At 49.5% G+C, this 16,614-nt stretch overlaps 1 protein-coding gene across 4 annotated transcripts in view; it reads right to left on the bottom strand.

The window, feature by feature from the left end:
• Kcnn3 (potassium calcium-activated channel subfamily N member 3) overlaps positions 1–16,614 on the bottom strand; it is a 151,574-nt gene that overhangs the window by 96,897 nt on the left and 38,063 nt on the right. For all 4 annotated transcript variants that reach the window (XM_063282418.1, XM_017591053.3, NM_019315.3 and 1 more), the window contains one exon: positions 4,714–4,809. In XM_063282418.1, coding sequence (XP_063138488.1) covers positions 4,714–4,809 — 96 coding nt within the window. The remainder of the gene's footprint in view (positions 1–4,713; positions 4,810–16,614) is intronic.

Here is a 16,614-nt window from a genome sequence, read left to right as displayed (position 1 = left end):
AGTATGTCTAAAATGTAAATATCCTCAGGTTGACAGCTTTCTGTGGTTCCTGCTGCTGACTTTCAAAACCCCTTAGCAAGACAAACAAGTGCCACTGGGCCTGCCCACCTTCCACAATGGAGACACCCCCCCCCCAACCCACACACTGCCCAAGACCTTAGCCTTGAGACATTCTGAATGGACACTGAAGTTTTCACTCCTGGGCTTTTATATATTCTATGACTTCTGTTTGGGATACTGTGGCAGTTTGAGTGAGAATGTTCCCCACAGGCTCATATATTTGAATGCTTAGTCATCAGGAAAAAGCACTTAATTTAAGAATTAAGAGGTGTGGCCCTGTTGGAGTAGGTGTGGCCCTGTTGGAGTAGGCGTGGCCCTGTTGGAGTAGGTGTGGCCCTGTTGGAGTAGGTGTGGCCCTGTTGGAGTAGGTGTGGCCCTGTTGGAGTAGGCGTGGCCCTGTTGGAGTAGGTGTGGCCCTGTTGGAGTAGGCGTGGCCCTGTTGGAGTAGGCGTGGCCCTGTTGGAGTAGGCGTGGCCCTGTTGGAGTAGGTGTGGCCCTGTTGGAGTAGGCGTGGCCCTGTTGGAGTAGGTGTGGCCCTGTTGGAGTAGGCGTGGCCCTGTTGGAGTAGGTGTGGCCCTGTTGGAGTAGGTGTGGCCCTGTTGGAGTAGGTGTGGCCCTGTTGGAGGAAATTTGTCCTCGAGCATGGGCTTTGAGTTTTCAAAAGCCCATGCCCAGGCCTCTCTCTGTCTCTGTCTCTCCCCCCTCCCTCCCCTCCCCCCCATCTCTGTTCTACCCTCAGATCAGGATGTGGCTCTCAGCTACTGCTCCAGTGCCTTGTGAGCTGCCATGCTCCCCACCCTGATGATAATGGACTATAAGCCTCTGAAACAGTAAGCAAGCCTCCATTTAAGTGCTTTCTTTTATGAGCTGCCCTGGTCTTGCTGTCTCTTCACAGCAATGGAACAGTGTCTGAGACAGACAGCCTTCCCACCGTGTGGGCAAGTCATCCAGGGCCTCATCTGAGCTGAAATTTTGTAATGTCCAAATGTCCTGCACAACGGTCTGCCACTAGTCTGACTTTTCGGAAGGAAATACAGTAAAAGAGAGTTTAAAAAAACACTTCTAAAGGTCACCTACCCTAACCACCCTAACCACCCTAACCCTAAAAGGTGACAGAGCCTGGCCTGAACCCAAGCTGGGCTGCTCTGACATCCAGGTTATCAGAAAGCTGGTAGCCTGCTTTCAAGGATAGCACCAGACACAGTCGAGGCTGGCAACCCCGGGAGGAGTGACGATGATATCAGGGTTTCTAGGGATAAGAGCTCCTCACTGGCTGTGCCCAGGGTGGCCTCACAAAGCCCTGCTGAATAACGGAGCTGGCTGGGCTACGGAGAACAGGGCAGGCTGGCTCCCAGGAGAGTCGCCAAGTCCAGTGCCTTCTGCATAAAGCAGGGGCACACCAAGGGCACCTCAGGCGCAGACACAGGAGTGCCATGTCTGTGGACAAGCGTGGCTGCCAGTTCCACTTTAGCGAGCGTCCAAATTGCACAGCTTTTGCCTTTCCTTTCTTCTCAGAATACACTGGCCTGGGGGATAAAAGGTACCTGAGTCTTTCAAAGCTCCATTCCGAAAAAATGCCACAAAAGATGAAAGCTGGGGCAAGGCAGGGTGAGCATCTTCAACAACGGAAGTGACCCATGGCAACCTGGCTCTGTCCTTGATGCTCTAAGGACAGAAGGGGGGATGCTGAGAGCAAGCTCCTCTCAGCAGAACAGGGTGCATTCTGGATGCACGCTGTCACTGGTAGGTGCTCCTCCCCGAGCCATTACCGTAGCTGTCAGCTCCATTACTGTAGCACTCAGCCAGCCCAGCAGGCCGTGTGCTAGGTTGGTGGCCACAGGAGATGAGACAGCCACAGCCTTCCCACCCTGCTCACAGCAGCAGCAGCAGCTGGCCTGCCCCAGGAAAACATTCCCATTGTTTCCCCTGGAAACTGTCAGTCACAGGGGACAGCTCCTCCCCACACACTGAGAAACCAGGGCCTTGAAGGATGAGAAACCACGCTTAGACTGGGCCATTTAAAACCAGGGGTCTGAGGCCCTGATAACTGGACGAGGAAACTGAGGTCCAAGACCACAAGCAAAACAGTAATAAAACTGGTTTAAGAAACTAGAGCTCTTCAGTCCAGAACAGTCTTTTCCAGCTCTCTCAGGCATTGAATATTTTGCGAAATGCAAACATTAATGACATCTATGTCTCGGAAGTGATCAAGAAAGCCGTTGTGCAGAAAACGGTGGCCAGGTGAGCACGGATGGGAAGACCTCTCTTGCTGACTCTCGGCCCAAACCATTCACATTCCCTTCAGGAAGGAGACAAGAGATAGCACAGACAGCTGTAGGGAGCATGTGAGTTGTTAAGGTGAAGATGCCACCATAACATCCCTGGGGAGTCAGTGGGGACAGTATGATGAGGGTCTGGGTCAGGGAAACAGGAGGAGAGCCAGGGAAACATGGGCAGCAGTGCTAGTGACCACGAGGCTGGCTCCCCTGGCGTATTCCAAAATGCAGCCAGAAGTTAGAGGACAGCCGTGTGTGGAATGAGAACGGGAGTAGTTTCCAATTCTAGAAACTGCACTCTTCTCTGTACCATCCCCACACCGCTTAGATTCAGCAGGGTGGGTGATGGGACTCCCGTTCTTTGGGTGGGAAACTGAGGATTTATTATCATCCCAAGGTCATCCAACCTGCAGTATCTGAGGCAGGAGTCAAAGTCACTCTTCAGTCTGAGCGTAGCTCAGAATTGGAGCACTGGCCAGACAAGCACAGAGCCTGTGGTCCATCCCAGAACAACACATAAGAGTATTATATATAATCCATGAGAAAGACCAGCCACCCATTTCACCTCGTTTCTGTAAAAGCGTGAGTGTTGACCCAGTGTAAGTATGGTTAAGGCTGGAACAGAATGGTCCGAAAGCTGAGAGTGGGCTACACAGTCTGCCAGCAGCCTGGCCCTGGCCCCCAAGACCAGAGCTCATTGCGGTTGAACTATGTCAGGTCTGTGAACCTGAAGCAGGGAAGAGGACTGAACCAGAGTCCTTACTCCTTCCTCACAATGCCTGGAGCGGAAATAGAAAGGGAAGGTGTCTGGGAGGACCTCCGTGTGCTTAGAAACTGCCTGCTGCCCCTCCTCCCAACCCCGGGTGCAGCTGAATTTTGATTCTTCTTTTTCAATCTGGCCTGACGACTTCCCACCCAGCCTCTCTACAGATGAAACCATGAGGACGCCCAAGGGTTGAAGAGTCTCAGAACTCCACCCCAATGCCACCCCAGGCAGGGCAGAACATGGGCTGAAGCTGATGACATGGCCCTTTGGTCATCTTTACTTATGCTACTGGATCCTTTCAGAGATTTGCTGGACAAAGTTCAGAAGCTTTGCCCAGTTAGAACTCTATGAAGAAATTTGCCTAGTAACCTCTGTACTTGGCCTCAAAGTAGAGCCCAATCTAAGTACACAAGACTGTACAAAAGCTAGAGTCCAGCCTCTAAATGGGTGTCCTCATGTCACTGGTGTATTGAGAGTCCTATAGTCAGGCCTACAGAAGACCTTCAGTTAAAACCACTGCATACATCTAGCCACAGTAACTCCAGAACTTGGCTAGAAGCTGGGTCCCTCTCAGGGACCAGAAGGCTACCCATGATGCCTCTGTGTCAGGACAACAAGAACAGAAGGACCTAAGCTTACCAGCATGTCAGCTAGCATTTACACATACACACAACCTTTTTACTCTACCCTCACAGGAGCCCAGCAAAGTTGGAATAAAGTTTCCTTGTTCCAGGTGAGAAGGCTGAGACCCAGAAACACCCAGCAAGAAGAAGTCCTGACCAAAACTTGACCCCAGTCTTTCTGACTCTTCGGTTCTGGTCTTCGTCAGTCTCTTCCTGCTGCCCAGATGTGACTCTGTCTATGCTCCTCTGACCAGAGGACAGAGGGAGTATCCAGATTCACACGCACATGATCAGAAACATCTGGATATCTTGGATGACCTGGGTCAGCAGTGAGCAGATCAGTCTGCAGGCCGGGTGGGGGTATGACAACTCACTGCCACAGAGGATGCTGGGGTCCACTCAATCTTACACTAGGCTCATAGTCCACGTTGAGCCAATCTCCCTACATATCAGCCAAGTTGGAAGAATACCCAGATGTTCAGGAAATATTTCCCAGAGTACTGAATCAATCCTAGGCAGCCAGAAAGAGAGGCCCCACCACAACCACATCACACAACTCTAGCTAGAAAATGGCAGATCCCAGCCTGGTGTCTTCAGAGGAAGAGTCTCCACATTCAAAACTGCAGGCTCCCTGCTGGTGTTTGAGGCAGTGTGTGTGTGTATGTGTCTGTGTCTCTCTGTGTGTGTGTGTGTGTGTGTGTGTATTGTGTGTGCACATGCATGCTCCTGTACATGTGTATACACACACACACAAACCCCAGTCATGAAGATGTATGCCCATTCATGAGGCCGCCTCAGAGGAAATAATGTCTAGTTGTTCTAGGGTCACAGGATAGCCTCAAGACACCCTCTGTGAAGATCCAAAGAGAAGATTTCAGACACCATCTTGTCTGATGGTTGGTCTCTCAGGTTGGGCTGAGGGTGGGTGGGTTCAGCCCAGACCAAGGCAGAAGGGTGGGCTACTACCTGAAGTCGGGGGAGGACATACCTGTACTTCCCTTGTGTGGTAGGCGATGATCAAACCAAGCAGGATGATGGTGGATAAACTGATAAGGCATTTCAGGGCCAACGAAAACATGGAATCCTGCAGGAAAGAGGGAGAGAGAGTTAGGGGGCCGGGCAGAAAGCATCACTTGAAAGGGGTGTAGCAGGAAACAGCAGGGCTGAGGACAGACCATCCCCAGTTCCTCCTAGGAGCCGGGTGGGGCAGGTAGCCTGAGCCTAGGCTGCCCGTTCTGAGCCTTTGCTCTCAAGGAGAAAACATCCTCGCTTTCCCAGAATGACCCCACTGGGGCACAGTGTTTTATGTATGTGATACCTGACTAGATCCTAGTTACTGGTGTGTAGAATATTTGCCTCCACACTCATAAGTCATTTGGGTGTAGTTCTTTTTTGGGCCACTGTTATATGGTTTGGGTGTCCATGACAGCTTGTGTTTCTAGCTTAAAACAAACCAGAAGATTCTTAGGCCCCTCTTGTCCCTGGCTATGAAGAGCTCTATCAGGAATAAATCAGAATGTCCTGGCACCTTCTCTGTGTCCTAGCTCAAGGAGAGGGCAGGAGAGGGGGACAAGAACAGCAGAAGAGTCGCTGGATAGAGGGCCAGCAAAGGAGCAGGAAGAGGTCCAGGGCAGGGGAAGGTTGTGGTGGCCTCCTGGTCAGGGCAGAGGGTGCTCCCTGTGACTTCAGCCCAGGTGGCTTAGGGGGGCTGTAGTCTGTGCATACACTCCTTGGCTGTCTGCTGAGTCCAGAACTTGCCCCAGCTACTCAGAGCTGTGCAACCATCATGGTACTGGCAGCAGCTCGGCTCAGTGAGTGCCGGCTGCCAGCACTTTTCGCCCTCATCAATCAGAGTGTCTAGTCAGGACTTGCCATACTCCTGAGTGGTGTGAGTCTGGAAGAGCTACCCCCAGTCATAAAGGAACAAAGGAAGAGCCCTGAGCAAAGGCAGCTGATAGGTCAGGCAGAATTTCCAGCACCACCGTGTGGGCTCTCTACATGGTCTGAGGAAGACTACAGAAACAGTGCTATCTTTCGAGGTAATCAATAATGCACAATTTCTGCACACCCCATCCACATAGCATGCCCATGGGGGGTGAATGTCTTATGCCAGAGTTCAGAGTCAGAGCCCCAGAGCCCAGGCCAGAGCACAGCTCATTTCCCTAGACCAACTCTCCACCAGGAAACAGGAATTCTCTTGAAAATGTTCCTTATGCAGACCCAAATGGCAGACCAGGACAAGAGACCAAAACCCAATCAGGCAAGCAAGACTCACTGTAGTTTTCTATATAGAGCAGTTATGGTTCTGCGCAACTACGGTGCATTGCAAAAATAACTAGAAAAGGACTAAGGCTCTTACTACATAGAACTGCACAATGTTTGAGGTGACGGGGGTGCTTAGCAAGGTGATATGATAATTACACACCAATACACAGTCCCAGACTCTAACAGAACTCCCATGACGCTGTACATATACTATGTCTCAGTAAAAAAAACTAAAATAACAATGGGAGATGTTTCGACAGTGAGAGATGATTAATTGCCAGAGGATACTATGGGAGAATTGAAAGGGCTTAGGGGAGGGAGACGTCCATCACGGGCAGAGATGAAAGGTATTTGGGAGCGCAAGGCAAGGTTCTATGGTCCAACATGGCAGCTACAGTTAAGAGGACAGCTTGATGCTTGGATCCAGGACTTGCAGGTGCCAGTGCTGACCCTCTCCCCTGCTGGCTGTGGACTGAGATAGAGCGGGAGCTGCTCTCTCTCATGCGTTTAGCCATTCCACAACTCATCTCTTCAATATGGCTATTGAGACCAATTTTAAGTCAGGCACAAATTAGCCCTGAAGTGACGAGGGAGGACCAGGGAGATAACTCATGTGTTCATTTACTCGCGCTTTGGTTCCCTGTGTGTTTGGCTGCTGTAGTATCTGTGGGTGTGCACAGGTAATAGCAGGTGTGTGCATGCACTCCAGCCCTCGCATGGAAGCCAGAGGACAACCTTTGGAAGTCGGTTCTTTCCTCCCACCTCCACGTGAGGTCCAGGGATTGAACTCAGATCATCACAACTGCTTTTACCTGTGACCCCATCTCCCCAAGACCCCATTATGTTGTTTTCTCAGACAAGGTCTGGTTATGCAAGCTCGCCATCTTCCAACCTCAGCATCCCAAGTTCTAATTCACTTAATTTTGGCAACAATTTTCAACCAGTTCTTGCCTGAATACCTGTTGGATACACCACCGTGTGGTCCATGCTGGGGGATAGAGAGAGAGGGCCCTGCCCAAAAGAAGTTTTCAAGTTTGTCTTCTTGCACAAACTCTCACTTGCTTGCACTACGTGGTCTAGCTGTGGAGAAGCGTGTACATTCTGTACTACCCAAAAGCAGACAAAGCGGTGTAGCTCAGTGGTCGTATAGCTCAGTGGTCGTATAGCTCAGTGGTCGTATAGCTCAGTGGTCGTATAGCTCAGTGGTTGTATAGCTCAGTGGTCGTATAGCTCAGTGGAAGAGGAGCACCAGGCACACAGGTCCCAGGTTCCATCCCCAGCACTGAGACTCTTTATCATCTGCCATGATCTTCAGAATTCTGAGGACCCTGGAGTACCTCTTTGAGCTCACATATATAGGGGTTCCTTGGGGAGTCCTGGTATTTTGCTGATGCAATGTGGGCACCAAGGAAAAGCGAGCATAGGTCTGACCCTCCAGAAGTTTCCAACCTTTGAAAGCTTACTTGATGCTGATCCCAGACCTAGCTGGGGCTGAAAAAGAAGAGGGAAAAAAAAAGGCTGGAAGCTCTGGGACACTCGGGTTGATGTGGGACCAGATGAATTTCCCCACCGGAAAGAGCTGGGATAGCTCATAGTGCTTTCCAGCCAGACGTGACCATAAGGGCCTTGTCAGTGGGGTCCAAAGGCATGTGGGGAGCGTCACGCCCACCCCAGGAAGCCTTGTGACCAGTGGCACACTTCCACCTTCATTCCATTTTCTTGGCAGAAATTAGCTAAAATCAGCCTCTAAGTATGTATCCATCATTTTTGGGGGAAGAGGTAAAAGGCCGGGGGCCAGATGCTGTCTCCTCTCCTTCAAGCCTCTTCCGTTTCTTCCCAAAGTTGATGCTTTTCCATTAAAAGGCAGCTCCCAGCTGCTCGGCGGTTTTGCCTGGTGCAGCCTGCTGGGCCAGCAGCGGCCTGCAGAGAGACAGAGCTGTGCACTGGACTAATGGAGAGTTACGTACAGCCTTGAGATCTCATCACCTGGAAAAATATGTCGAGGAAGTCTAACTGGACCTGGACCGTTTTCCATTTGCTAAAATGTCGAATTATCCTCTTTTCCACCTGAACTCCACTGACATGACCCTTCGGGTGACACCAATGACATAGACTGACTAATTAGTCACCAAACACCACATGGTGGGGCATCTGCCATACCCGCTGTGCCCCAACACACAACACACTCCATCTGGGACCTTAAAATTGACTCACTGCCTGGGAGGAGTCCCATAGCCAACTGGTCAACCCTTCTCCCCTATGTTTTTAAAAACAAGGAAATAATCCTCAGCATGCAGAATACATAGGACACACCCCATTGATAAAGGATCGTATTTATCTACAAAGACTCTACTTTTAGTTTTTAAATGTGAATGTAAAAGGGGTGCGTGTGAATGGTGAACGCAGCGCCCAGAGTCTGGAAGAGGGAGTCAGATTCCCAGCCAGATTACAGGCAGTGTTAACCTCCCAGTGTGGCTGCTGGGAGCCACATTCTGGTCCTCTGCAAAAGCAGGGTGCACTCTTAATGGCTGGGCCGTCTCTCCAGCACTCTATGGGGGTGCAGGGGCGTCTTTAAGTCCATCTAGTCCTACAGGCTCATGGATGTACAAGTGGCTTAGACCATCTGAGGCCCGCCAGTGATGAACACCAATACAGCCCTGAAGATGGAGAGTATTTGAAGACCTGGAGAAATTGTGGTAGAATATTAACTGGGAAGCTTTGAGCTTCAAACCATGTATGTAGCATGGTTTTGATTGTTTTTTTTTTAATTTCCCATGTAGAAAAAGATTGCGAAAATATTAATATTCTGCATTATAGGTCGTTTTCTTACCATGTTTTTTTCTCTCCTCAAATTATGAATGAGGATATAGCATTTTCTAATTGGAAAGTTTATTTTTCAAAATCTGAGCTATGGACTGCCAGGAAGAGGCTTTGTGCAGTGGTGAGATCCAGCTTTTCCTGTCATGTACATCAATGCTGGGGTGGCTGCAGCCTCAGGTCCATCCCTGTGACAGGGTGAACCATTGAAGCTCCTCTGGGCTTTGAAAACTCCATTTCACTCACTTCTGCCCATTTCCTAGTGTGAGCTGGAACTGTAACTATTCTCAGACTGAGCAGGAAAATGCACACCAAGGTCACGTGGGGCATCAACCTCTTAGTCCCTGAGCTGGGCTTGGGGCCTCACACCGGCTTCAGAACAGTCCTATTGCTCCACAGATTCACAATCTACCTAAACTCACATGATAGCACGCTTATACTATATGGTCCCATCATATATTGATGCCCTGAATCTAAGAGGAACTTAGTAAGTACTTTATAGCTAGTCTTCGTTGAGCCCTGGTCACATCCTACCTCCAGCACACATCTATCACACAGTTTATCTCACCTCTGATAGAATCTGGTTTCCATTTTACTGGAAACATCAGAAGTAAAATACTACTAGTTGGAGAGTTGTTGAAGGGACTGTTCCAAGGTCATGTGATTTTAGCTATGTGCTACATTGTACTTACCCTGCCCTTCAGTGTCCTGGGTACTGTGTGAGACTGTGTGTCTTGTCTCAGTGGAGCCTTGGGCTGCATAAGAGACTTCTGGCTGGGTAGGAGACCAAGACTCATTCCTGGAGCTGTTCCTACAATGGTCCCTGTCCCACTCCTGGACACAGTCAGAGCTTCACAGGTCTTGATTACCCATTGATAATAATCTAGACCAAAGCACTACTACTACTGCTCCCACTACTACTACCACTACCACTACTACTACTATTACTACTACTGCTACTGCTACTACTACCTTTACTACTCCTACCCCCACCAACACTACCACCACCACCACCACTACCACCTCTACTACTACAACTACAACTACTACTACTACTGCTACTACTATCTTTACTACTCCTACCACCACCACCACCACTATTACTACCACTACTACTACAACTACCACGACTACCACTACTACTATTACTACTACTACTACTACTGCTACTACTGCTGCTACTACTACCTTTACTACTCCTACCACCACCACCACCACCACCACCACCACCACTACAACTACTACTACTACTGCTACTACTATCTTTACTACTCCTACCACCACCACCACCACTATTACTACCACTACTACTACAACTACCACGACTACCACTACTACTACTGGCACCTACCATGCAAGGGAGGCATCACGAACTCTCTTTCAGGGACAGGGAAACTGAGATTCCAAGGAGCCTAACGTGTTGAAGGACATAGGTAACAAATAGCAAAGTCAGGTTTGAGGGAGCCATGTTGTCACCTAGACCTGTCTTTCCCTCAAGCTCTGAGCCAGCAGCCCTGAGGTCGGGCTCCACTGGCCTCCAGACTCAAAGAGAAGCTGCTCAGGGCTGCTGGGTCCCTTCCTGGGGCTGTGCACAGGGTGATGGAGTGGTTCCCTGGCCCCTGAGCCAGCAGTATAAATTGCTTTCCTGGCTGCCCTGTAGCTTCCAGAGACAAGCCAGAATTGTAATGATTACAGTAGATCTTCCTAGAGACTTTGAAGTTTCTAATGTGTTTTATTGTTTGGAACATTTGGGCGGGGGCAGAAAATAATGCAGACGGAGTCATGTAGGGGCAGCAACCAAAGTGAAACGAAAGCTTCGTCAACACAGGGACGCACAGGCTCCTTCCCCAGTCAGAGAAATCAGCTCCAAGGCTGTGCATGTGAGCACGCAGCGCACGCACATGGCCCATTCATGACTTCTGTCACTGGTTAGAAGCCCTCAAGGGAGAAAGGTGACAGCATCCAGAACCTGTATTTCCCGAATTAAGGTCTGATGTGCCTTCCTGACTTCACCTCGGTTTGTGCATTCGACTTGGGAAATAATTGAGTTAGAAATCTTTTCTGTTTAATAAGGTCAACCTTTGCTTCAATTTCACGGAGCGGCTCCAAGACTGATTGATATTCAGCACTGGCTTCATACTGTAGCTCTGTAATGGTTGTCCTAATTAGACACTCTTGCTAATTAATGCTATGCAGATTAAGCCAGGCCTTCCTTCCCTGATTCCCCACCCCAGGCCCTTGGCAGGGAAGTCAGCATTCCTGGCTGCTGATCTCCAGAGAGACCCCACTTCTCTTCTCTCCCTGGGCCTTTCCTTCTGCACCTAGCCTAGCCTCCCATTTCCCTGGCTTCCATGCTGCCACTTTCTCCTGACTTTGACTTTGACTTACTGAACCTTCAGCATCTTGCCTCATTAGACCTTGGCTGGTCTTCCTCCCAGGTGTAGCTGCCTGAGGTCATCGGGGTCATGAGGTCACCTGAGGTCACGCTGAGCCCACCAGCATCCTTAGCATGATGTCTCAACCCATTGTAGGTATTCATGGTCCAGAACAGAATCATAGGAGGGTGAAGCCTACTCAATCCTGCCCTCCTGAGAGCAGGGGAATCTGATGTTGTCATCACAGTGGGAAGGGATGGTTGCTGGGCATTACAAAGGTCTGAGAAACAGTACCAAGAGCCCAGGGACTTCATTAGGAAGAGGGCTTGGAGGTCAACTCTAGCGTAGCTGTAGAGTGACCAGTAGCCAGGGTTAAGTCTAGACAAATGCCTGGCCTTGTGCACTCTTCACACCTCAGACCTCCAAGAAAAGAAGGTTCTGGAATTCAAACAACCCTGACATTTAGCTATGTGTGTTTGATAGCCTATAGCATCAGGCATACACTGGCCATGACACATAAGGGTCAGAGGAACTCCTTTTGCAAATATTTCTTTTGTAGGGAATAAAATTGTGGGTATGAAATAGCCAGCTGCAGAACCCATTCATTCTGTCTTCTCAATAGAGCAAGGAATGGTTTCTATTGTTCGTGTGGGCACTAATAAGAACATTTTTACTGTCTCTTTCTATAACATAGAACTTGGCAACAAAGGACTAGGATTCGAGTCATGTCTTTGACACTCATCCACTGTAACATTGGGCTTCCAGCTCCTTCTTTGGACCTTAACCTCTTTTTTTTTAATATTTATTTATTATATATACACCATACAGCTTTCTGTCTGCATGGATGCCTGCAGGCCAGAAGAGGGCATCGGATCTTGTGAGCCTCCATGTGGTTGCTGGGAATTGAACTCGGGACCTCTGGAAGAGCAGACAGTGCTCTTAACCGCTCAGCCATCTCACCAGCCTGAATCTTAACCTCTTAACAGGGATTCCAGTTCCTCTGTTCCCACTTCGCATATATAAGATACAAATGAAAAAAGAAAAATGATATTTTTTCCACATTTTTTGAAGTCAAACACCCTTTGTCTTGCTAACCAGAGCAGAGAAACCTGAACTGGTCTCAGTGTCAAGCTTCTTTATCAGCACCCTGTGTCCTCAGTACCTCAGAGATGCCTTGGGATGTCGTTAGGCTACATACATGCTCCTACACTCAACCAGACAGGTTACAGAGCAGTCGCTCTGCCCAGACTCTGGGCTGAGCCCTGAGGTAAGCCTTGTCATCACAGTGTACTGGGACTGAATCCTGCCCACAAACTGAGTCCTCTTCCATTGTGCTCAGCATTTGTTCCACCCAGAGCCAAATGTCAGAAGGGACAGAGAGACAATGGGCAGGGGCGTCTGGAAGGCAAACAAGGCAGAGACAGTCAAAATGGGGAGGAAGCTCCAACTGAGAGAAGACCTGGTTCTTTTGGGCCTTAGTCATCAGGGAGTAACCCGGACCAAGAGAGGTGACACTAACAGTCGTCTGAACAGCCTCTGCCTGCATCCCCAGGAAATGAGACTTTAGAGAGCATCCACCAGGGTACAACCTCTGATGTGCAAGGTAGCCTGAATTAGGCTCTAAGCCTCAGACGCCTTTCCTGAGACCCTTTGTGTAAGAATCTAGTGGCCACAGAGGGGCTTCAACCTCACAGTGACCCGTGCATGTGACTCTTTTCCTTTTGTGTGGCACATCTGTTCTGAGCTTTCCCCAGCCCTGGAGTGCATCTGAGACACCATGCCCTGATGGAAGGCCTCAGATGGGACACTCTCCTCTCAGGCCTAGGCTCAGCAGGGCACTTACGTGTAGTCTTCACAGCTTAGGAAGGGGTCGACCTTAATCATGGGCAGAGAGCTTCTTGGAGCCCTCCCTGCTGTGCTCTCTTCAACCACCTTCTGTGCCTCCTGGTCACCCATCATCTCAGCTGGGAGCATTACCTGCCTAGGATAATCCCACGGACCTGATCTGGTCCCACACTCTCCCGGGGCTGCACATGCAGGTGTCTCTTCCCCGTCAGTACTACCCAAGCTGGGGTCACTTAACAAGGTCCAACCTGTTCCTCACCACCGCTCGTCCCAGCCAGAGTATAGGACACAGAGAGTAGCGTCTTTTAATAAATAAATTCATTCCTATGTCATTATATGTGAAATACTGTCCAGTATTTAGTAGGTCAATAAATATCAGCTGAATGCTCAATACTGACCATTTAAAGGAAGGGAACAAAATTCAGAGATGTGCCTATAGGTAAGACACTTCCATCCTGGATTTTCAAATCCATGAAGCAGGGGGCGGTGATCAAAAGGACAGGTTATGTGTGTTCACTTGCCTTATGTCCCACACTGGCTTACTGTATGGTGCCACACTACAGAGGAGGTTCTGAAGCTGAGAAAAAGCTTGTTGCTTATGCACAGTCCCTGGACAAGGAAGGAGTAGAGGTAAGATTTAAACCTGGGCAGGCCTGACTCTAAGACTTGTTCTCTCATCTCACAGCCAGGCCCCAGTTGTGTCCCTTAAACCTCAGTGACTTTGAGGCATATCAACAATGACAGCCTGAGGTCAGGGTTCGGGGTCTGGGTTGTTCCTGGGTCTAGACTAGGCCCAGGCTGACAGGGGGAGGGTAGGCAAGAAATATGAGTGAGTTAAGGAAGCCAGCCTCTTGGACTAAAACACATTAAATCAGTTTGGCCTAGGGCATTTCTCTGTGGCCTTCCACTTTGTCACTTCCAGAAGGACATGGAACCTGATGTCTGAGGGACATCATGTAGTGAAAATAGAAAGGACATTCAACTCTGAACAGAGGGTGGCCAGGCATTGTCTGGTGAAGCCAGCATGATGACCAGAACACCAATTAAGAGGCAATGATCCTCCCCGGGGCCTGGCTCTCCCACTGTGGTGCCCCCAAGGAAAGCAAGAAAAGGTCACTTTGGAGACCAAGCTCTCCAAATATCAATTCTCACGAGTTGCCCCTTCAGCCACAAACACAATCCTGACTTCCTTTACAAGATCTGGGCAGAAAGGAGCTGGCAAACCAGAAAATCTCTGTGGCATGCTGCTTGTATTTCCTGCCACACTTACAACACTGGGGATTAGTCAGTATTGCAGTGAGCACTACATGCTTGCCCTGTGCCAGGCACTGTGTTGTGGGAGGCAGACACAACAGAATAGAGCTTTCCTAAAGCTGGATTGCTACTGCAAAGGGAGCTATCAAGGCCCCTTCCAGACACGAAATAGGCACAAGCAAATGAGATTTAGAGTGCTAAGGAAGGGTATCAACTGCAGACCTATCAGTATCTCTCAGAAGCAGAGTGAGCCGAGGGGAGCATGTCTCTTCATCCCTATGATGCGTGTGGATGTGGGCTGCAACTCCACGATCACCCAAGTCCTAGGATTAAGTGCCCTTGGCCCCAACCAAAACAATGAACTCAGAATCTCTGCCAACCTTTTAAAAAGTTCTCCAATTATGATATACAAGCTAGAGGTGAAAGCTTCTATCCTGGGGTTCAAGAAAGAACTCCGGGAGGCAGGAATCACCATCATCACTGAGACACTACCAGACACATGATCATACCCATAAATAACCGAGTCCCTGAATCTTGACATTGGTGGCAACTTAAAAGCCACACAGCCAAATACCCCCTGCTCCCCGTGTGAGAGTTGCTGCAGTTGGTCCAGGCTTTGTCTGACTGATGGTTTCAGAGATGGAGGCCTCACTTCCTCTCCAGACAGCCTATGAGAAACGCCTTGGCAAGGCCCCGACTTTCTCAGAAATCTGATCTGTCTTCCTAGGTGTAGCACAGAGCTGATGCCCATGTGAGTCCTGCTCCAACCCTTACCTCATAGGTATCTATGACAGTTCCCTTTCTCAGGACACATTCATGCCAGGTCTGAGGTATCCTTAGAATTCTACACAAGGACACAGAGGACAGGGTGGCTGGTTTGTCTCCCCCAGAAATCAGCCTGTGTTAGGGCAACCTTCGCATCCAGGCCTGAGGTCCCAGACTCACCTGGAGGTCCATCCGGCCATTCTTAAATTCATCTGTTCTGCAAAAGCCTGGATTCCTGTCCGAGAAGCCACTCCCCAGACCTAGCACCTAGTCGTCTACTTTCTCCAACAGTCAGTCTGTTCCTCCTTGTCTTTCTCTTTCCTCTGCTGTGGCCAGTGAGTGTCCTCAGCCAGTCAGAAATTTAATGAGTCTTACAGTGTCCAAAAGCACTGTAGAACACACACCTGCCATCAGTCCCTGGCCTCAGACCACCTAAGCCAACCTCCCTATTTTACAGATGAGGAAACCGAGGCCCAGAAAGAGCTCCCTCCCATCCAAAGTCACATTCAAAACAGGAAGGGACAAGGGTTCCATTCTCCCAATGCTTGGGCTGCCATTTCTCCCGGCCTGCCCTCCCTGCAACTACCTTGAGCACTCCCCCAACGGCCGGGGTCCTGTCTGTCTCCTCCTTGGCATCTGAGTGTTCTTGTCGCAAGGTTGGAAAAGGACCATTTCTCTGATGGCTCATTCAAGGGCAAATCAAGAGAAATAACAATTACCTACTCCAGGTTCTCCATCTTCCTTTCACTTAAAAACACAACCGCTTAAACATAAATAAAGGGAAATGGTCTGGAAAAATAACCAGTTGGCATGGAACAATTGGCATTTCAGTCTGCATAAGAAGTGGAAATTCTGTTTTCAGAAACTCAGCCCAGCCATGAGTTGTTAACTCCTAACCATTTGGCACAGGCTCTTCAATTGTTTGAGTGTGATGGATGATGTTGACAGAGTGGTGGAGACCAAACACGGGCTATTAATAGGCTTGAGCATGGTACCTTTATAAACTCTCTTTCTCTAGTCCTCTGGCACCAAACTGTTGCCAGCCTGCCTACCTTTTGCTTTGCATGGCATCAATGCCAGCAATGGGGCACTGCATGAGCCATGTCACCCACCCAGACCAAGAAAGCTTATCTGAGGGCCCAGAAGGCTAGCTACAGGTCACATGACCACCTGCCTCCATGGAGATCAAGCAGTTGCAGGCAGTGGATTTCCTTCCTACAATCCCAGCATGCTTCTTTTCCAGCTGGGACCTCAAAATATGGCTCTCCCAAAGAATAGTCACATAAGATTCTTCAGTCAACAAGGTGAAGGCCCAAGAAGACATCACCCACATTCATGAGTGCATCCATGATCAGCTTCAAGAAGCATTCCTCAGACACCCAAGGGACAGGCTCAGAGACATTCAAGAATCTGCCATGAAGGGAACTAGGACCCCACATTTACACAGTGAAACAAGGCGCAACAAAGCTGTCCAGGCTGAAGGAACAGGGGCTTTCTCCATCCCGTGGTCCAGAAATACAATGAGGGTGAGGAGTTGTGGAGACAGCACTGTGCTTTGGAAGCCTGAG

Source organism: Rattus norvegicus, chromosome 2 (assembly GCF_036323735.1).
Source record: "Rattus norvegicus strain BN/NHsdMcwi chromosome 2, GRCr8, whole genome shotgun sequence".
Taxonomy (NCBI): Eukaryota; Metazoa; Chordata; class Mammalia; order Rodentia; family Muridae; genus Rattus; species Rattus norvegicus.
The sequence above is the reverse complement of the archived record's forward strand: the minus strand, read 5'-3'. Positions and strand labels throughout refer to the sequence as shown.